Genomic DNA, 23605 nt, shown 5'->3' with positions numbered 1-23605 from the left:
AGGTGGCACACGGAGTGACAGTGAGATACCGGAGACTTCTTGGCTCGACGCTTGTGATGAAACTTGACGCTCTGCACCGGAATTTTCTGTGTTCGTCATCTTCAATTTTCTTGGTGTTCTTCTCGGGGTCACCACTTTAGGGTAGTTTTTACTTTAGGTTGTTTGGTTTAGTTTGGTTAAAATAAAACTTCCTAATAATTCGTTGAGAAGAGGTGAAGATGGAATGTGGAATGTGTTTAATTTTTAAAAACTGTAGATTTATATACAAAAATTATCCTACCTGGCCACTAGTGGTAACATGTGGTACCAAGATGCGAAGGGTGCGTAGACAATAAAATCGAGGCGCGGCAAAAAGTTGTCCTAACGGTAACGCAAATAACTGTTCTTTTCAGAACAAATTATTGTTTCATGACGACACGTACTAATCACCTACAGTTCACTATGGTTATAATTTTTCAGAAGAACTTTATATATACTATAATATTTAAAGTCACTATTTAAAGTTTAAACTGTAAACACATGGATTTTTAAAATAAAGCAATTTAGTTAGTTCAAAAACTGTATTTTAGTAGTACGAAAAGACTAGGATATCGCCATTATAACAGGTCGTACTCTATACTCTATAATAATCTATGAAATCTCGTTTAATTATAACTTACCGAAATAATCGGTATTCGGTAATAATTGTTATTTAAAAATAATAAATAAGGAAGCCAACTAATCTCCATAATAAAGTTGTAGCTATCCAAAAGTAATATAGTGTGTATTAAAAAGTGCTTAGTATTATTCAGAAAGGGTTTACACTTTTTGTATCCTTGTACGTGTATAGGACCTTAAAAATGGCCAAGAAGAAAAGTTTTAAACGCAAAGGCAAGAAAACTACATGTGCAATTTATAAACAAGATGTAGATCATAAACAAGACGAAGTAAAATCAGATACTTCTGTATCGAAAAATACTCTCGAGTCTTCCAATTCTGTGAGCCAACCTGTTTTATTAAAACTATGCAGACTGTGTGAGAGCAAGGATGGGCCATTCGTAGAAATGTTTGATGCCGAGACGATACTAGCTAAGAAAATAGATGATATAATGCCATTTGTGGTAAGTAAATTCCTGAGGGTTGACCTTATTTGATACACATTGATAATGCTTTGGCTAAAATGATAATCCCTAATTGAATATCTTTTAAATAAATGAAACATATTTTAATAATGTAAACATTATATGATTAACCAGGCCCTAAAATCTGTCCATTTGAGAATTTTATTTTAACACCTGGCCCTGTTAACTATAACTGTGTTTACAACTATCATAAAAACATCAAACTTAACTATAATTGCATTCATTTTTGAAATCTCTAGTGAGAGTAATGGTCTTAGTGTGCTATTATTAAGGCTAAAGCCTTAGGCCACATACACTAATATTAAATCACTATTATTAAATCACTTTAATAAAATTGACACTTTGTTAACCCTAAAACTAATCACATTAAAAATGCTTATAATCTGATTGATTGTGAGGTGATCCAGGTGATTTAATATATATCTAAACTTTTTTTAGAACAATTTATTAATTCTTTCATTTTATATAATAGAAGACCAGTGTATGAAACTTTTTTATTACACTTTTTTTTACACTTATTGAATATAATCTGTAAAGAGAGACACAGTGAACGATCTGTATGCTTGAGAAAAACTGGTCTAATTTGATCTGGACCAGGACATTTACTTGGAAATCAAGCAAATATAGTTCCTTGCTGATCTCGTCTTCATTGAAATACAAATTATACACAAGGATCTGAGAGTCACTGGAAAGGCTCTCTTCAACTGTGTACACAGCGTCTCCATCCGAGTCAGTTTGAGGTTCAAATACTGACTGAAAATACACAACAACAATTTGAAACAACTCAACTGTTTGTTTGGGATTCTATGATGAGGAACAGGACTAGGCAAAGGATCATCGGAGCAATCAACACGCCCGGGAAGTGTTGTTAGGACTATGTCCAGTAGCTGCCCATTGTTGTTGTGGATAACATTATTTTGTTTTAAATTCATAAAAGATATGGTATGCAACAACAATTTCGATGACTCAGTATTTGCAGATTGTAGTAGGGTATCTGGAGAGGATGACCAGATGAGATAAGGTAAATTAAAGTCACCTGTAATTATGTAATTACAAAATCGAGCGCTAGCGTGTATGTCATGCAGTTTTTGAAAGAATTTTAAGTATGCAAAGGTATGAGTAACCAGAGAAAAGTAACGCAGTGTGGTGGAGACCAGCATGAGATGGCAAGTGAATGTATGTTTCCTCCAAATCCAGGGCTTCACACTCAGTCAATCTGATACATTTAATTACTCTTTTTCCCCATGACTAAAACTCCACTTCCCCCTTTTACGAGAGAACTGGAAGTTTCCGTCCCGTCGAAATACATCATAACCACCCGAATACAACTTTCCATGAATTATTTAATCTACTAACCAACTACCAGAACAGTAACATCAAAATTGCTAAGAAGAATACTATTTTTGAGTTCATCTATTTTACTCTTGATGCCTCCACAGTTTTGATAGTAAATAGATAAGACATTTTAAGCCATTATCCATCATCAAAGTGAAAGATGGGGAACAAAGTGAAAATTATAGAAAAATCCAGTTTCGCATTCCACACCGCAGTAAAAGAATATATAAAGAACAAGATACGAACAAAAAATATAGACAATTTTAATACAAGATAAAAAATATGTGAACTATACAAACGGGAACTATCAATTGTGATAAGAAATGGAAATATCACAACATGAATATTATAAAAAAGGCTAATTCCATGCTCTATTTATTGAGATAACCATTCAAATACCTCACATCAATAACACTCTTAAAGATATAAAAATGTTACATTAGACCACTATTAGAGTATACTGTAGGCATTTGGGATTCTTATGTCATAAAGGATATTAATATGCTCAAAAGGGTTCAAAGAAAATCCACGAAAATGTTCAGAGAACTTGGAACAAACCTTATAATGAGCATCTGAAAGCACTTGATTTTACTGATTTAGGAAGTAGGCATTTAAGAGGAAATCTCATTGAAACCTGTAAAATCCTTACTGGCCATTATCATATTCCACGAATTGGGAAGCTCTTTATTTGAAGTGAAACCACATTTGAAGGGTAGTTCTCCTCTCCAGCCGTCGCTGACTTTGTCGCCGAGGTGGTCCTGAGAGTATGGAACTTTTTGTTCCATTCTCTGCTGTGACGGTCGGTGGCTTGTATTAAATGTGCTTGCAAAACGGCCACGCGTTTTTTTGTATGGAATCTCGCTGTTGGTCTTAACAGCTCAGCTCAGGCTGTTTTGGTGAGCGCAGGTAGGCTATGCTTCGTAAGCGAGAATGCTGTAAAGCCTGGGCAGATGCGGCGACATCCTGTGATGCGACTATCGGCGAAAGTAAAAAAGCATACAACTCAGTCTCCAGATCCATCAAACGGGAAATTGCTAAGGTAAAATTTTGACTTTATGCTTTGGCATATTGCCTGATTTGATGAGAAATTATCCACCTCCCTTAGGGGACCAGAATGCTCGACCTTCTGGTCTCTTGCCAAAGCTGTCCAAGAGAATTTCTGTCAGCCCTCCACCATCAGAAAAGATGACTCAATGGTCCATATCGCAAAGGAGAAGGCTGATCTTCTGGGCGTCGAAGTCCACGTTAGATGACCAAGGGAAGGCACCATCCACATTATTGCGCTGTGATAGTATGATGCCTGAAATTATATTCCGGCAACGTGCTATCCGCAAAGCTTCATATTCCTTAAGTCGAGCGGGCCTGTTGGCATCCCCCCAATTGTGCTGCGTAGTTGTGCTCCTCAGTTGGTTCCGGTCTTAACTTGTTGCAGTCGAAACTCTGCTACCTGGAGTTTTGGACTAGGGTAGAAAAATCTAGTCGAATTTAATGCCAAGAAGACACAAGTTTGCGCCTCTTAAAACACCCTTTGTGTTCGCTATTCCTCTCTTCCTTAAAGCCTCAGCTAGCATCGTGATACTGGGCGTTAACATATCGAATGACTTTAAGTTTCGCCGTCATTTGGAAGGAATGCTAAGCTAAGGATACTTAGGTAACTTAGAGGTTAATCTCCTAACAAAGTGGGTGTGCTCAGCAAGGGCCATCGCTTGCAACTCTAAAAAGCGCAAATTCGGTCCTACATCGAGTACTGTTCTCAACTCTGGGCGAGAGTACCTTCCGATTGACCGTATTTAACGAAAATCGATTTGAATCGTCGACGACCACTTTCTGAGCGGCTTGATACCTTGGCGTTGAGTAGAGGTCTCTGCATCTTCTACCGCATTAACCATGGAGAGTGTTAAGAGGAGTCTTTCACACTAATACCTATAGGTAGCTGAGTTGCACTATCGGACGTCAAGGTAGAATACAAAATACCATCTGTACGTGGGTAACACTGACAATGTTTAGAACGGGCAAGTTAGAAACATTGCTAATGAAAACTTTTGAATTTCAATTTTAGAATTCTTTGGTAACCCAACCCTTAAATGCATGATGATGTGTATATACATCAGTGTTTTCTTCCTTACATAATTTCTAAACAGTAACTCGAGCACAGTCATTTTGTGGTATTTTTTGGTGCTAAAAATATCTATCTTGGACTTAGAACACAACTTTCGTGTTTTGGCAGTTCACTTTTTTAATTGTCAAAATTTACTACTTACAAATACTGACTTTGGCGGTTAAATTTTAATTTCGTTTAAGTGGATACAAAATTAGTATTATTGCGTGCTAAAAGTGATATATGAGAAAATAAAGGTAAGAAGGACATATTACATTGTATTTTTTAATAATTCAATAACAGTTGTTTTAAATATCAGCGTTATAATTGTGATGTAGAAATACATCAGTATGCAAAATCGGCAAAAAATAGTTTTACTCAGTGTAACTGTAGGTGTAATATATTATTTTTGACTTATTACTTTGACATATATATTTCAAATAGATAAATAATTTTAAATTATTTATTATTGCTATAATATTTATTTTAACCCGGCAATACGGCTCACTACCTATTACATGGGACAAAATCTATAAGGTGATATGTGGGCATATAATATGCCTTCGGGGATAATAGATGTTATCATTATGTATGTATGTAATATATAATTGTTACATTATAGGTATATAGGGTAGGCGGAGACTGGAAGCGCTGGGGCCAGCTCAGCTATAATGTTTCGGTAGTTACCTACACAGAGTAGTAGGATGTGAGGGTGCCCCCTCCCAACCTGCCACCACTGTGTCGGAGACAGCTAGGATGACCCCCTGCATACGATAAGGGACTGCCCAGCATGGGAGGTGCAAAGGAGACCGTCGCTAGATGCACTCCAGGGCGACGACGCAAGACTACCGTAGACCTAAACGTAGTAAAAGCTTTATTGAGCGTGGGAAATGACGGCCCGTGGATTTTTTTACAATTTCTGCGAGGCGGTCATGAAAATCAAAGAAGAGGCCGAGAGGACTAGGGAGCTTTGTCCGGAAGGCCATCCGGAACGGCGAAAGAAACCGCAGGCTCGTCGCGTAAATGCGCGACGCGCCCACTAAATCATCGGAAAAAAAAGGTGGAGACTATCCTTCAAGATATATATTTCTAACTCATAACTATCTATCACTATTTTACTTTCATGTCTAGTTATAAATTCGTATGAATAATTACATTTCATAGATACGTAATTTATTCATATGAATTTTATAATTATTTTTCCAGAATATCCCGCTAATTGGCAGAGAGACAGAACAAATTTTGGCGGCTTAAGAAAATGGAAATATATGGCTTGGAAGATGAAAGTGAAGATGAAGAAACTTTTTACGCTAATGCAAGAAAAAAAATTCGAGAGTTGGAAGACGAGGATGCAGAGGACCGTGAAGATCCTACCTATAGCGATCCACCACTAGTTCAAGATTTTCCTGGCACATCAAGTCAAAGTATTGCTTCATTATTCATGCAAGAAGGTACACTTTGTAGAGTTTGATAAAAGGAAACTCATTTGGAAAAAAGCCAGTTTGTTGTATGACGAATTGAAAATAATTCACCGATCAAGCACAACAGACTGCTAAAACGAAACTGAACACACCATATAAATGTTTTTTGCACCACTTCACAACCAAGTTTCTTCAAAAAATTGTTGATGAAACCAAGCTATATGCAGTACAAAAAAAACTTTCGATATCTTTTACTATTACTGTTGGGGCAAACAATTTATAGGAATTCTTTTATTTATGAAGAATTTGTGGAGTGGGGAATTTTCCTAGTGTACGATCATACTGGCTTTCCAAGTTTAAATACGAACCTGTAAAGAGCGTAAATCGGTTTGAGATGATTAGGAGCTACTTACATTTCAACGCTAATAATAATCATCTTCCGCAAGACTATTCTGGTCACGACCGCCTTCATAAGATTCAGCCTGTAATAGAACAGCTAAATACGCCATTTTTATCAATTGCCATAGACAAACGACTTTCGATAGATGAGCAGATGTGTTCAATTAAAATTGCACATATCCTAAAGCAATATTTACCTAATAAGCCTCACAAGTAGCGTATAAGCTATACGTTCTCTGTAGTCTTATGGGATATGCTTACAGATTTGAGATATATTCTGGACAAGAAGAAAAAAAAGACAAACCAGCCAATGAGCCTGATCTCGGAATAACAAATAACGTCGTTATACGGCGAGAGTTATATTATATATTCTTCGACAATTTTTATATGTCCCATACAGCCCTTGGTAAATTATTTAAATAAACAGGCTATACAATGTGTCGGAACTATTCAGCAAAACAGGCTACCGAATTATCGGCTCCCTGACAAAAAAAACTCATGAAAACTTCTATTCCGAAAGGTACATATGAAGAACACGTTTCCCATTCAGAAGGAGTAGACTTTTCGCCCACTGCATGGAAAGATAATAAAGTTGTCACTCGTTTATTAACTTAGACGACTAAACAGAAGACTAAACAAAAAATTTACATCCCTTGTCCTAAAATTGTGCAAGAGTACAATATGGATATGGGTGGGGTCGATCTAATGGATAGCTTTTTAGGACGCTATCGGATTCGAGTAAAGAGCCGGAAATTGTAATCAACTCATGGGTGCTTATGAAAAAAAATCTAATTCAAAAAGCACAACTGCCTAATCTTGGGGAGTTTCGTAATTGTATGGATGACATACTGTGTAATATAGGTATATCTGGTGGTAGTAAAAGAGCGAGCTTCAAATAACAAAACAGAAAGGTCCGCAACATCCACTCCCGTCAAAAGATGTGCGCGTAGATGGATTCGAACATTTGCCTATATGTGCCAACCGAGTACGGTGCAAGATGCCCAAATGAAATGTACCGTTGTGTCTAAATCAGAGAAATAACTGTTTTAAAGATTTTCATACCCTACAGTAAGCCTAATTCGAAAATAATACATAGTTTACATTGTTATTAGTAACTGTAATGCAGACTGATGCAGATCAACATCAGTAAGTTTTTTGTATAAAAATACACTTAAAAAAAATTATGTTTAATTTAAAAAAAAATGGAAGAAACATGCATTTAAAGGCTATTGTAGTAATTGGATTAATTTGTCATTTGTTTTTGTGAATTGGCGGCAAATCTAAAACTAATGTTACACGTGAAAATGAACCTAACGCGAGAAAATTTTCGGTCAATGATTTTTTATGACTTTCGTTGTGGGCTTACTCAACAACAAAGCTATGATACGCTGTGATTAGCATTTCTTAATGAAGCCCCATCTACCTGAAGTGACCTATCAGCATATACGGGCAAGTTAAAAAATATTAGTGAAGATTTAGGCGTCAGGAAGCTTTTACCAGATGGAATCCCCATAGTTTAAGCGACGACCAGAAACACCTACACATGGACTGGTGAATATTTGACTAGTGCAAGTAGCATACATGCAGATAATGAGTCATCCGCCATACAGTCCTGACCTGGCACCCTGCGACTTTCATTTATTTCCAAGAACTAAAGATCAAATTCGAGGTATTCGCTTAACGAGCACTGAAGATGCGGTGAAAGCGTACGAAAATGCCATAGAAAGCATGGGCCCATTGCTTTTCTCAGTGGTTCTATCGAATGCGACGATGTGTAGAGAGGAACGGCGTTTACTTCAAAGAGCAATAAAAGTATTGGCAATTTTCTACATTAAGCTGTTTTTCATTTTCTAAACATTTTCAGTGTTACCTACCTCGACGTCTGGTGTTCCACAACTGAGCGTTTCTTAAGGCAGTTTTTGCCACGCACCTATGTGGTACCAGCTGCCCACTGAGGTACGAGAGGTATGAGACGTCGACGTACGAGTGGATGGCTTAGCGTCAATATTTTTTTGTAAATCTCACTCTTGAATCCACATAATTCTCTCAAAAAATCCCTGAACTTGAATATAACTCAATCGCATACATATTTAAAACAAAATATTTCGCGACTAGAATGGGTTCAAATATCGTCACTATACTTAGTTTTATAATGAAAGTATTATCTAGATATGTGAAATGTGTTTAAATTTAAGACGATAATTGTGGAAGCTCTTTAGACTTTAGGCTATATTGCTATTAGTATTACCAATCAGCATTCCGAATAAAAAGTATCACTACTAGAGCATTAGCCGATAATATGGATAGTATCTTAACGGCACGAGCAGTGTCGGCCTAGTGGCTTCAGCGTGCGACTCTCATCCCTGAGGACGTAGGTTCAATCCCCGGCTGTGCACCAATGCTTTCTTGGTGCGCATTTAACATTCGCTCGAATGGTGAAGGAACACATCGTGAGGAAACCGGCTTGTCTTAGACCCAAAAAGTCGACGGCGTGAGATAGACAAGGCTGATCACCTACTTGCCTATTAGATTTACAAATGATCATGAAACAGATACAGAAATCTGAGGCCCAGACCTAAAAAGGTTGTAGCGCCATTGATTTTATTTTTTATATCATAACGGCACAAGACAAGGCTACAATCTTGATATTGTTGGATTATACTTGTTATTTTGACACAATAATCTACTCTCTAAATATCCTACATTTGATTTACTGAGGAAATTGTTTACTAGATTTTTTGGAAGAACGTACCCAGGTACTGAAAGTAACATGGGAAGACGGGGTCAATATATAATTAATTTAGTTAAAAAAAATTTTGTTTACTGTATAAGTACACACTAAACAAAAATGTTTATATAGTTGTCACTTCAAGATAGTATGTGATCACTGAAAATCAGTGATGATCCGCTGATATGACCCTTATATAACGTATATAACCTGTATGTATAAATAAATTATCGTTTAATACATTTAACAAAATCAATCAATAGAAATAAGGAGTATTGTTATGAAATACTTTGTACTGCATTTTGAAGTCGGTAATTTTTTTAAAGTGATTGTGTTTGTGTTTATTTTTTATGTATCTTACTTACATTATAATACCTAAATATTTTTTTCATTCTCATCATACATTTAACTGGTGGATATATAAAACTTGTAGAAATATAAAAATTTTATCTGTAGTACTACTGAAGTAATTTTTGCATAATAGACCTGAACTATATTAACTCTGTGGTTATTATGAGGTAAAATATTTTTAATTTAATCGTATAAAAAACGTTTCCTTGTTTCAGATTGCTGAAAATGATGATTTGTCCCAAATAATTTGTTTTCGATGTTCAGCGAAAGTTGAAGAGGTATATGAATTTATACAAAAATGTATTAAAACTCAAGAGAAATTTCAGGAGGCAGCAGGTATAAAGGTTATTCTAAAACGAAAACAACATAGTTATCGATCAGCTTGGGAGGACAAGTTAAATGAACGTAATATTTCTAATGATGATGTATGTAATGCTCTCATTCTAAAGGCTATTGAAGGTATAAGAAACTTACCTATCAAACCTTCCGGCGAATCAGAACAACAGGTCATAAAAAAAGATACGAGATTGTCATTTAAATCTCTGAAAGAAGATAATAAAGATGTTTATAAGAACAAAGAAGATTCTAGAGAAATAAATAAGCCTACTGAAATCCAAGGAAATACTAATAAAGCTCAATCTGACCACTCTGCACCAAAAATTGGCGAAACACCTAAGGATACTGAAAAGCAATTAATGAAAATAAATAAATTTTGTCTAGATAGTGATCACTCTACAGAAATATCAGAAGAAATTAAGCCATTCAATATAATGGATCATGTATGCATGATAAAAGTGAATGGCGTAGGTGTTTTATTCCAATGCAAGTTATGCAATCGTAATTTCTTAGTAAAGGAAGTTGTAATGAATCACAGATGTGCTAAAAACGGCGGCAAAAAGATTGCAGAAGAAGAAAAAACAGTTGCGCCTCCGCCACCAAAGGTTCCTCTTATTAAATATATTAATACTAAACCACAAACTGAAATAAAATCCAATGAATGTTCAAGTAAAATAATCAATAGCACTCCCATAAATGTAGATGATGATGAAGATGACAAGCCTTTACTGCCTCAGAAGCCTAAACGTAAAATAGGTCCAGCTAGCAAAATAAGGCAACTCGAAAATACACAGTCAGCTCAAACATCATCAGCTAAACAAGAAAATCAATCACTACAACAAACATCTCAGATACCAAGCTCAGAAACCTTAGTTGCGGCACCTACTGTTCAAATGCCAAATTCTGTACTACACCCGAATAGTCGATTTAAACTTGTTCCAGGACCAAATAATTCCTTTATGTTAGTTGAAGATAAACTTGAAGAAATTCCTGTGTCGGAATCAGCAACCGACAAATCATCTACTATTGAAAAAATTAATAATTTGCAGACATTAATAGTCAAGAGTGGACCAAAATCTAGAAGAACTACAATAAAAACGAATCTTGACCAGCAGCAACCTTGTCCTACAGAACAGCCCTACCCAGTACGTTTGATCAAATCTGGAGTTGCTTGTCATTCCGTTTCGCATTCACCTTCTGAAACCACTCCAGCCAAAAAACAGTCTTATACAATAGTTCAAACTGGGAATCCCAGCAAATTGCTCATATCCACAAAATCTCATTCGGCGGATGAGGTTCCCACCAAGAGATTAAAAAAAACTTTAACGGAGCATTCATATTCTGGTCCATCAGAGAATACACAAAAATGTTTCACATTTATTAACGTAGATCCTAATACACAACCTTCTTATGTATTACCAACAGGAAACATAGTCCAAGAGTCTCAAATATCAACTTCTACCATTAAACCTGGCGAAGATAAATATCCTTGTGATATTTGTGGGGAAAAATTCTCTAGAGAAAAGAAACTGCAAAGTCATATACAATCACATTACAATCAACTTGATAAGGAGGATCAAAAAAGAGGTTTCACGAAGAAACGAAAATTAAAGTCGTAGGTTAGGGAGAAATACTGGAGTCTTAAAGAAGATTATATGTGTGATAAAGTGTTTTCGATACTGTTTAAAGCCCTGTTACCTATGTTACTTATGGTTGTCAGTTCTACATACAGCTGCTATGTACTCAAAGGGGGAACACTCAAATACTTTGTTGATTTATTAATCAACATTTAAATTATATTACATTGTTTGTTAATATTCCTAATGTTAAAAGTTTTAAAATTTGTTTAACATTACTTAAGTAATAGTACATATATTTTAAACAAATAACAATCATGAAATTGTAAGAACCTGTAACAAATATTGTAACTTTAAAAAGTACCAATATAACCAAAATATTTATAATAAATTGCTACTACAAGTATTCGATATCAATAATATAATCGAAGAGTCTCTAATAAGTCTTGCAATAATATACATAAATGTAACCGTATATTATTTTTTATAGTATTCTTCTGGAACAGATATTATAGGTAATCACTGTATTAACCAGTCAAAATAACCCGGACGATTTTGTTATTTGCAGAAATGAAAAATAAATGAGAATGTGAGACGAAACGACGGTGATTGTGATAGGGTTCCATCCCTAGTCCACGCGTTGACGCAACATTATTATTTATTTGTCCAAAATTCTTCTATTGTTTACATTCTCATCCCGTAGGAACTTTACACTAAAATACTTTGCGATAGATGTGACCCCTCTAAGCCAACGTAAAATTGTATTGCATAGGTTACAGGACCAGGACAGGAGTCGACAGCAAATAAGCTCATTGTTATTATATAACCTTAAAGTACATAGTATGGTACTGTCAACATTGTTTTGCTTTTCGCCTCATGGATGTCTAATGATATACATATATGTATGTATATAATGATAAACTAATTCTTTTTATTAATTTATGGAACCCGAATCATAACTATAACATATTGCTGAAACGTTATCAGCGAATTGCTAATCAGGGCTATTACATGTTGGCAACATTATCTTATATATACTTATATGCATAAAATAGTACTAAGATTAACTCAGTATTAATGCATGCAAATATAGATAAAAGTCAGCATTCAGGTAACAGAAAGGCAAACGAAGAATAATTTTGATTCGTTTTCCCACTCCATACAAATTCGTAAAAAATAGGTACTAGTTTCACTCTACTGATTAGTGTCGTTTTCATTTGCATAAATAAATACCTAAGCGGTAATTTCGTTTTCTTGCTGTCGTTCTAGCAAGCAAACATATCAAATCAAAACAAAATATCAAAAATCTTCTAAATTTACATTTAATGTCAGTGCTCAAATCAAGAGCTGCAAAACACCCAAAAGACTATTCTGCGTCACTCTTAAATCGCCGAGGTGTTTTATTCAAATTTACTTACAGGGAACTGCAATTTCAAAACAACTACATATTTTAGTTTTAACGAGGTTTTAATTAAGTATAATTTAATCTTAGCAAGTAGTAATAAATGAAAGTCGATTGCAAGATTATTTATTTATTGACTCGTTTAAGAATAAGCCATATACATAGATCGAAACACATAACTATTTTAATACTAATATATTGGAGACGAATATAATGACTAGAAATTCATCTGACGCAAGTTAAAATTTAGAAGCTACAACTTACATAGATCTAAATATAATAATTAAAATAAATTGATTAATTTTAAACCATACGAATCACGCGCTATGCGGTTGTGTAGAAGTATGATTGTATTTAATAAGAACTTATGGAATATGTTTCTTTTGATGTGACTATTATTTGATCTGTGGAATTTATATTGCTAAGAACGACTAGAATTGCCTTTAAATCATGTAATAATTTGGGCGCTACCATTTCATTTCAATCTGTAGAATATTAGAATATTTTGTAGACAAGTAACTATAAATTATTTGATAGAAGTATAAACCAACACATTTTTGGAATTACAATTTATGGTCTAGCCATTCTTTTCGTTCGTTTATTAATTGCATCGTATGGTACAAATATCCAGCCTTCACCATGATACAATTTGTCGCAGAGCCACCATGGCTCTCGTTACTATTCGTTGTCTACCCCGCATCACAATGTAAAATAATTAAGTAAGTTACACTACCATATTTTAAATATTATAATCACATTTTGATATGTAACCGTTATGAGCACCGCTCATTGATATGTATCGTTTATAAGGGCACAAACATAAGTACCTACCTACATTGATTTTAAAATACTAAGACTTTAAATAACTATAAATAGAACTACATCTAATTTATATTGATATGCTTAAAATGGTCCTACTCTGGATTTTCGAAAGCCAGATATAAAGCGCATGCATTCTATATTTTTTAAAGATTTTTAAACAAAATTAAAATTCAAACTTATTATATATTAGCTTTATATCTCGCTTAGAATGGACATTAAATTTAAGGAGTCGCCTCTGACATGGCTTTGGGTGGAAGGTTTAGAAAAGTTGTTGAGGGCGACGTGGACACATCTACTTAAAATTAAACTTAATTTCTACGGAACTACAAGTAGATATATGATAATGTGTCACCTATGAAAAATACTAAAACAAAATTCACATATTATTAAAATGATGACGCGAGTATTCCTTTTAAATAATCAATCAATTATTCAATTCGGTTCGAGTCTGTGGCCGGATTGATTCGCAACCGAAATGAACGAATGAAAGAAAATGATTAATTCCTTTTATATTTCATGGTGTCATAGGGAAGGTAACTATAGAATGAGGAGCTGATGGGACCGAATTGGATGACATGGTAGTAGTCAGAGGCAGACTCCGGTGCTACTCAATCGAGGAAACCGGTGTTCACGAGCTTCTCCAAGAAAAATTTCACGTCTCCGAGTTCGCTGTCCTTGATTCCAAGAGACTTTAGCATGCCCAGGTCGCCGTTCTCCACCGCCATGAAGACTGAACGTAAATGTTCGAGATCTGACCTCATCAAATGTAAGGCTGCCCCGAAGTCCTCTATGGTTTGTGATTCTGGAAATTTGTCATGATAATTAATAAGAATTTTATAAATTGTATTGAGAATGCCTTTGTTGTCACGTTTATTTTGATAAATCTGGCTGGCGGCATATTGACTCGGCAATCATTAAAAAGGGACCTTTGAAAGGGGTTGAAGGAGGCCTATGCTGTATCACTTAAAAACAAGAGTTTGTATAATAATTATTTAGTTGTAAAATTTTTGGAATTAAAAGGAATTATTATTATTTTTATTATGACAGTAACAGTTAAAGAGACCAGAAATGATATAATATTATTTTATGGAAGTTTTTGTAGGTACTTATAATAAGTAATAATAAAAAAGAATTGTGCATCGCCGCACGCCGTGCAGAAGTAATAATTTATACTAATCTAAGTTCAACTATGTAATTGTTTAACTTGAGAAAACCTTAGGTTATTTAAGTTATAAAAATATATTTTTTTAATAATCAGATTTACAGACGGCAATAGTTTAAGGTTATGTGTTCACTGTCAACAGTAAATGTCTAACTCATTCTAAATACGTGAAAGTAAGGGAAGTTAGACAGAGTGGCGTCGTAACGCGTTACGTAACAAAGCGGTTTAACCTCCTATAAGATTTTATCACTTCAAAACATTTTGCAGTTACGTGAATAACTTTATGTGGTTATTTAAAACTTATTAAAATCAACTTATATTTGCTACATACCAGAGAGAGCAATAGCAACTTTCTCCACCCCACCAAGTGGTTCCAGGGCATCTCTGGCTTTGTTACCGAACAACTTCTCCAGGTAGTTGGGACCGTGTGAAGCCAATAGTGACTGCAAGAATGATGCGGTTTCTTCTACAGGCGGTCGTTTAGCTGAAAACAAAAACATAATAATTCAGTTTATTCCCACATTATGTGGGTAAAACTCGTTTAAGACGATTTCAAAGCTAGCTTAGTCACAAAGTTATTATCTTCCCTTCAGTGTTGGCCATATGATAACGAATAATTGTATAAGCTTGCTTGGATTAAAATTAGACAAATAACAAAAACTAAATTTTTGTGAACAAATTTTACTACTGAAATGGTCTATATATTTAATTGTACGTTGACGGAAGCCAAATGTAGATGATAATTGTTTCAAGCACATTGCGAGTTAGATTCGACATAGAATGCGCAGTTTACCGTACCTATTAAGAGTCCGTACCTAAGAAAGGCTTTAGGTGATATCTCAAGTAAAACAGTTATTAAAATTGTTTTCCTATTCAATTATTTTGTATACAAAAAGCAATAACATAATATAAATCCAAAATAAATCGAATCGATCAGTGCAATAGCCGACTTTATCGCTTATTAGTTATATCGTCTAGGCTTCTGGCGAGCTCAATCATTGTTGAGATATTTATTTTATTAAAAATTAAATCATGTGTATAGAAAATGTACTTTAATATTTTAAATCTTCCAAATCGTAACTTAATTTAATTTAAAAGTTTAGTTTAAATGATGAATGTAAATGAAGTGACACGAGTTTAGTCTTCATTATATCTAGAAGATATTGCGCAGTTATATTGAAGAAAAAATAAAATATTCTCAAGGGTATTAAAACGAGTGGCCTCTATATTTGACATGCAAATTGCTTCGAGCCTCCAATTTGTAAAATTCTCTTAGATCTCTTTTGTTTTTATTTCACAAAACACACAATGTTTAAACATGGTGCCGTTATCTTGTAAAACATCCTAAAACCACAAAATTCAGAATTTCCCTTTGCCACGACTGCCCTAAAGTAAACTTGACCTTTTCTAAGTACTAGCTAAATTTATCAATACTATAAAATTTTGCGTGTTTTTGGAGTTTACTCCTTAAGAAACGATTTGAGTTATAAGGCCCGGTACAGAAATTTTATGAGGAGTAAAATCAAGTGTAACACGAAAAGTTGAGGCGTTACGTAGAAAGAGACAAACATATATATCTGTAGGATTGAACGTGTAAAAGAATGATTCCATCTCATTCTCTCTCTAAAATTGGATTTGTATAAATTGAACACAATTATTATTGTTATTATTATTAATATTTATATTGTTTTGTAACATACTTTATGTAATACGCTTTATTGAAGTAATATAAATAATCAGAATAATTACAGATATATGTTTGTTTCTCTTATCATTTTAGCAGATGCGTTCATTTACCCTTTTTTTCTATTCGATATATATCATAATTATCGTTCGTAAGGAGTAAACTCCAATCGTGCGTCGTAGCTGACACACACACATTTTTTTAATACAAATGCTATTTGTAATCGATTGTTTCAGACGAAATTTATTAATTTATATTTTTTTACCAAACTACATTATCAGTATAACACCGGCCTTATTTTTTTCGTAGGTAACGAGGGATACGCAAAGCTCTCTATTTCATTAATCACATAATACAATGATACGGATCACAGATGTGTACGATAATGAAATAGGCGCCGACAATTTTACGTGCCTATTTGTGGCACGGGATATTCAAACATTGCCAAAAAAATGGCATGGTTAACTTAAGGTTTATTATAGATAAAAAATTGCCATGACCTTATCTGTGTCTAGGCTTACAGGCGAGCCAACGTAACGCATTACCAACATTTGTGACACAAAACTTGCGGTCACAAATGTTTTCGTCATCGTAAATAAGTGTCCATTACCAATTAATGCGCGTGCTAAAATGTCCAAACCGTTTTGTGTCGTTTTGCAAATGAAGATTAATTATCCATACTGAATCGAATTTGAAAATATGAATTTTGCATTCGTAAAAGTAGGTCAATTCATCCGGTCATTCCAGTGATTCATGTTCCCTGAGAGCGTGACAATTATTTACACTTCGTTACCTTATACAATAACATACATATAGAAAAGCATTTTACATAATTATTATTAGGCAACGGACGGCTTTATCTTCGACGGATTTCTTCCGGGTACCTGGAATCCTAGTATCTAGTATTGGTATAAGGTACCTCGTATTGTTTTTAATATTATTTAAAAAAAAAGAAACAGATAAAAGTACAAGAAGTGCATATATAATTAACAAATAATGACATAAAATAACATTTAACTCTAACAATAACTAAAACTTAAAAAAAAATATAAGTAAGAGGAAATGCAGCATATTTGGGATATTTTAGGTAATTTGGGATATTTCGATATCTTAATTAATATAAACGGCATCTGTGGTTTTATGTTCTAAATATAACGTCATTTCAGTCACACGAAGCCACCGAGTATTCCACACAGGACGCCATTTTGAGATTTCGGCTGCCAACCTTAAGGAAGCAAGACACCAGCTATAAAAACTTTTTCGGTTCATTGTTACCGTTTTTTTTTCTTTAGAAATGGCTACAACTGACAAATACAATAAGAAGGAGAGGTGGTATAAGGAGGAAATGTCCGCTACTATTGCCGCTGTTAGAGAAAAAAAAATGGGATTCTTAAAGGCAGCTCAACGGTTCAACGTTCCCAGATCATCACTTTTTCGATTTGTTAGTGATAAAGACTCTTCAATCGAATCAGTAACAAATAAAGTTGAAAACCTGCAAACACGACATGTTGAAATATAGCATTCCAAATTATCTGTACTCCATGTCAAATGACGTTTTTGGAGTCTTTTTGTTTGATAGACATTTTGATAAGGTTTTTGGTTTTTGTTACATTTAGTTTTTCTCATTATTTAAGTTTAATAATTTGTCAATAAATTTATGTAGTTTTTATTGAGCTATCCCTCCGAAAATGTATCCTCCAAACAAAGAAAATACTATTCCAAATATCCTGCAGTTCCTCTATTTACGAAAATGTAAAAGCTTATCTATGGGCTAATGAGTTACAGTTAATATATAAGAGCAGCTAATTGCGAGGCAGAAATTGATTCTCAAAAAGAAGTCTTTAAATAAATTTAAAGACTGAGCTTTTATTTCTCGAATATCAAGGAGTTCCAAAGGAGGAGTGATAGAATTCAGTTTTATTAGAAGGATTTCAAGAATTAGATTGTCAAGGGAACGGAAATCAAAGGCTCCGCATAAGCGCTCCAACTTATCAAAAGACATTATTGAACCACAGATATAAAATTTAAACTACGTTTAAATCTTGTGGTGTGTCGTTTAATTACTTATTAATGGTGGATTCAGATTATAGAAATACTTCTATCGCAACATTTCGGCGCTTCAAGAGTTTGAGAGGATGTTCTAACAAACCTGCAGTACAAAGCTTGGAATCTTCATCATAACCATCAATGCAGTCTGGTGCACCATCGCAAAGGTACTGTATGGAGATGCAATTCCCATCCACGGGACACTTAAACGGCTCATATGGATGACAATATTCTGAAAAAAATACAATAAATTATTTAATATAGTTAAAACATTTCCACTGTACTGTTATACAGTGTAAAGTCTTTATAACGAATTTCATGGGACCGAGCATTTTTTTGTTATAGGGAGTATATCATATATCGTTTTATGAAGGCAAGTGAAAAAAAGACCAAATTGAACCAATTACAATAACTTCTTAGTTTTTTAGTTTTGTAAGCTGATTATAAAAGCGATTATATTTAAGTATGTTGCGGATTACTAAATATGAAAATATGTCTTAGTAATAGAGAATGGCTGTGTGTTAAAGAGTGAATTAATGTCCCATACATTTGTGTTAAACCAAACAAATTAACTCATTTTTACGTTATAGAGACTTATTCTTTCTGACGAATGACGTTATAATGAGTTTACAATGTATATATACCTAGGTAATACTGAGAATGTTTAGAAAATGAAAAACGGCTTAATGTAGAAAGTTGCTCTCTACAAATCGTCGCATTCGATGGAACAACTGAGAAAAGCAGTGGGCCCATTCTTCCTTAGGGGTCTCTTCTATGGCATTTTCGTAAGCTTTCGCCGCATCTTCAGGGCTCATAAAGCGAATACCTCAAATTTAATCTTAGTTCTTGGGTATAAATGAAAGTCACATGGCAGCAGGTCATGACTGTAGGGCGGATGACTCTCTCGACACCTGCAATAGTCAAATATTCAGCAGTCCATGCGAAGGTGTTTCTGGTCGTCAGTTAAAGTATGCGGAATCCATCTGATACAAAGCTTCCTGACGCCTAAATGTTCGTGTAATATTTTTTGAACTTGCTTGCCCGTATATGCGAATAGGTCACTTTTCTTCCTTTATCATGCGTCGCACAGCACTGATGTTATCTTCAGTAGTCGCTGTTAAAGGACATCCCTCACGCGGATCATTGAGATAGCTACGTCCACGCTTAAACTCGTTAAACCAATCATAAATAGTGGAACGAGATGGGGCTTCATTGAGAAATGCTAATCGCAGCCTATCATAGCTTTGTTGTTGAGTAAGCCTATAACGAAAGTCATAATAAATCATTGACCGAAAATGTTCTCGCGTTAGGTTCATTCACACGTGTAACAAGTGTTTTAGATTTGCCGCCAATTCACAAAACCAAATGACAAATTAATGCATACATTCGAAAAAAGTTTTCATTAGCAATGTTTCTAACTGGCCAGTTCTAAACATTTTCAGTGTTACCCACGTATATGTATATGTATCTATCGCTATCGACTAGACATTTGGTGAACTTAATTCAAATTATCAGATTCATCCATTTTCCATAGATGCTTAATTACCATAATTCTAACCGATGCATGTCCTTGCTTTTTTATTCTAGTTCGAAATACGGCCAGGGACCCGTAATCCCGTAACCCCCAAATATGGAAAGGTTTCCTTACAAAAATCTATCGTTACACGTTGTTTACAATTTTACACTTCACTAGTCCGAGATGAAATCTAGATAATATTGATTCCAAACCAAAAGCTAAGATTGAATGTGTTAATTGTGTCAGGCTAAAATTTAGTCTGGAACTGCATTGTTATTATTTATTTTCACACTCGTATATATGGTTTATTTCTTCGTGTGTATAACTAGTTACTGTACTAAAATATTTTTATACTTATGCTAGATATTATGGTTGTCTACATACATTGTTGGCATCATATAAAGAAAATAAAACAAACGTGCAATTCACACGTGGTAGAAGTGAAACTTGAATTTTTTTTGGTTTGAATATCAATTATAATTTTGATTAAAACTACAATGATAAAAAAGTTTCCATAATTAATAATATGTAAATTAGACTTTTGTTACTATCTAATTGGAATATTAGACTTCTTATATTCATTTCTTATTTCAATTTTTAAGTTTAATATCAATTTTTAATTTTGATAAAAACTAATATAATTAAAGTTTGACAGTCGGTGAAACGAAAAAATGACATTAAAAAGAGACAGACACAAATTAAACACATACTTAAGATTTAACGTTAGAGAAAATAAGATATTTCTATCTTATTTTTTTAATTACACAATTTATTAAAATTTAAATTAGTGTGTATGTCATTATTTTCTGATTTAAAAAGAACATAGATGTGCAAAAAAGGTAGGTAGCGCATAACTCGTAGGTCTCGATTCTAATCGACTAATAATAATTGACCCGCCTTGAACATATGACAATTACAATTTAAGTTGAAATTCGAAGTGAGCAATAATTTAAAATGGTAATTTATTTAATGGTATTAATAAAAGCACTCTAATTTATAATAAGAAAAAGGCTCAAGGAATATTACGATAATAAGGTTTTCTTGTCGTAGCTAAATTGCGCAGTTAATTAGAAATACTTACTAGAATTACAAGAAAAAGAAGCTGACGACCGCTCGTTAAGAGGAGACATCTACAGTTATTACTTAAGCTTGAGAGATGAAATAATTATACTAGCACTTTATCCAGTCGTTAAACTATGTTACACAGTAGCTATGTTTCAGTAGTAACAGTGGAAATCGTTCATAAAAATTAAATAATCATTTAAACCATTTAGTATAGAATTAAATAAGTTAAAGTATCTTTCAGTGCATGCAATATACATCGCCCGCATTTGTGATGGCAGATGGGTTAAAAATTGGAATGACCCAGTGGGAAGAAAGAGAAACGCCCATCAGAAAAATGGGAAGATGGAATAAAAGGGATAGCTGGGCAGAATTGGGGAAATTACCGCGAGGAATACATACAAGTTTAAGAATTTGATGGAGGCCTTAAATCCGTCGGAGGTTGAGTGCTAATAAAACATAAATGACAGAGACTTCGTGTAGTGTAGAACTCGAATTTAGTTATTTAATATTATCTTTTAATGTTCTAGTAAACATCCTTAAATCAGTATCTCTATCTCTCTCAGTTTAACATTTACCTTTAAGGAATATACCTTTCTCTTTCTCTAATGACGGACGACTGTAATTTTTTGTTTTCTATATGCATTCTTATTTAAATTATTATGACACTAAACTAGTATAAGATTATAAGCCAAAAGCGAGACTAATATTTAGAATTGTAGCCTGAATAAACAATACGACTTTGTTCATGAGAAAGAAATCAGAATTTATGTAATCCCCTGGGACAAAGCCAGAAGAAATAGAAAATATTTCGAAGTAATCTTATTTACAAAATTAGGGTTAGCGATCTTATAGTATTTTTCATAACTACTACCAGAGAAACTGCTAAAACCTAGTTTTGTGTTATTTTAAGGCATAATTGAAATAGTGTTTGTCCTTATAAGTGATCATTTTTAAAAAATGTATTAAATTACATAAGATAGGCAAGAAGTGCAAAAATACATGTTATACACAGTTATTAAGACAAAACTAAATAGGAACAAAAAAAAACAACTAAACTAAAAAGATAATACAATAAAAATAGAAAGTAAAAAGACACATAAATCACGATAATTTAAGATAAGTCTCACGTCAGTTACTAGTTAGTAAGAAAGTATTCTAAATTCCTGACAATATTTTCCTATACCGTGCAAATAGGTGTAAATTATGCAATAAGAAATAAACTATTAGTGAATAGCTGGAAAGAATATTGCAGACGTAACACACTGGACTGTTGGCCTAGTGGATTCAGCATGCGACTCTCATCCCTATAGTTGAAAGTTTGATTCCCAGCTCTGCACCAATAGAATTTCTGTCTATGCATTTAAGTCTACATATGTATAGCCACCATTTTAATGAAAGTAGCTCCTGCTCAGACTAATGAAAGAAGCGGAGTCTTAGTCTAGCGGATAGCTTTTATCACAATATTTATTTATTTAGTATTATGAGCTCTATTGTGCTATAATTTTTGCAATGAATAATGCAAGCGCAGCCAGTTCAAACTAAACCATTATATTCAGTTATTGTATGCAGAAAATGTATACTTTGAGTTGGCGCAAGTAAATGAACAGTATAGTTCAAACTTTTAATCACTTGCTAACTTGCTTATAAACTGTACAAATTACTATGAAACGAATAATACTTCTGTCAAATTTAAACAGTCGTACAACAACAAAAACATTTCATATTTTGTAAAGTAGATAATCTTTAGCGACGATTTAGAAAATAAAAAATGATATGCATATTTATAAGTGCATCTCGTGAAACATACTAATTTAACATATAGATTTAATTTTGTATATTAAATAATTTCGTCCAATTTATTTATTAATAAAATACCCTTAAAATAAAATAATTAACTAGAGTTAAAAAATACTTAATACTTTTTATTTTTTAGTACAGTATTTATTTTAGTCAGAACCCTATAATTGTTGTATCGTTTGCATATAAAAACTCGTTTGCTTTTTCAATTTTCCCAAGAAGATTCTTTTATGCTTCGTTGAAGTATTAAATTGTGTGTTTTCATAGTGGCTCAGTTTGAGTAAAATAAGCTTGAGCACGCTTTCAGGGCGTAGCTTAATTAAAATATAAATTGAATTTTAAATAGTTTTTGAGTGCTGCTTATACAAATTGTTTTTAGGGTTGCAATTTAAAATTAAAACATCTTAATTGAAAGTTAAGTCTTGACAACATACACTGTATGTATGTTTAATGTTAATACACTTTAAATTAACACTTTCAATAATGTAATCATTAAACAATATCCTTATTAAGGTTTTCCAAGATGAAAGCCTATCACGCATAATAGAGAAACGGTGTTGTACCTTCTTGTTTCGACAATAGAATTCCACAATTATTGTTTACTTTATAGTACAGCAATTAGCATAACATAACATACCCTATTAACGATAACTTACAATACGATAAGAAAATTAACGAAAATTACACAAATTTAATTAAATTTGACTTTTAATCTTTACATCTACAAGTTTTGCCAGAATATTAA

At 33.6% G+C, this 23605-nt stretch overlaps 2 protein-coding genes across 2 annotated transcripts in view; one reads left to right on the top strand and one right to left on the bottom strand.

Annotated features, from left to right (window-relative positions):
* Positions 1-454: 454 nt before the first annotated feature.
* Positions 455-12821, top strand: LOC123707917. Its single transcript, XM_045658223.1, has 2 exons — positions 455-1100; positions 9669-12821. The coding sequence occupies exons 1-2, from the start codon at positions 840-842 to the stop codon at positions 11406-11408; spliced, it is 2001 nt and encodes a 666-aa protein (XP_045514179.1). The 5' UTR covers positions 455-839; the 3' UTR covers positions 11409-12821.
* Positions 12822-12899: 78 nt separating this feature from the next.
* The window catches only part of LOC123707926 (IDLSRF-like peptide), a 53037-nt gene continuing 42331 nt past the window's right edge, over positions 12900-23605 (bottom strand). The window contains exons 3-5 of the mRNA XM_045658236.1: positions 18586-18714; positions 15084-15236; positions 12900-14392 (exon numbers count right to left, since the gene is read on the bottom strand). Of these exons, the coding sequence (XP_045514192.1) occupies positions 14199-14392; positions 15084-15236; positions 18586-18714 (476 nt within the window). The 3' untranslated portion in view covers positions 12900-14198. The remainder of the gene's footprint in view (positions 14393-15083; positions 15237-18585; positions 18715-23605) is intronic.

The sequence above is a fragment of the Pieris brassicae genome, chromosome 1 (assembly GCF_905147105.1).
Source record: "Pieris brassicae chromosome 1, ilPieBrab1.1, whole genome shotgun sequence".
In the NCBI taxonomy this organism is placed as follows: domain Eukaryota; kingdom Metazoa; phylum Arthropoda; class Insecta; order Lepidoptera; family Pieridae; genus Pieris; species Pieris brassicae.
This window is presented reverse-complemented; position numbering and strand designations above follow the sequence as displayed.

Bases quoted from the DNA above. Each gene is read 5' to 3' on its own strand.
- LOC123707917 (XM_045658223.1), top strand. From the start codon at position 840: ATGGCCAAGAAGAAAAGTTTTAAACGCAAAGGCAAGAAAACTACATGT. The intron at 1,101-9,668 runs GTAAGTAAATTC...TCCTTGTTTCAG, and splicing joins ATGATATAATGCCATTTGTG to ATTGCTGAAAATGATGATTT.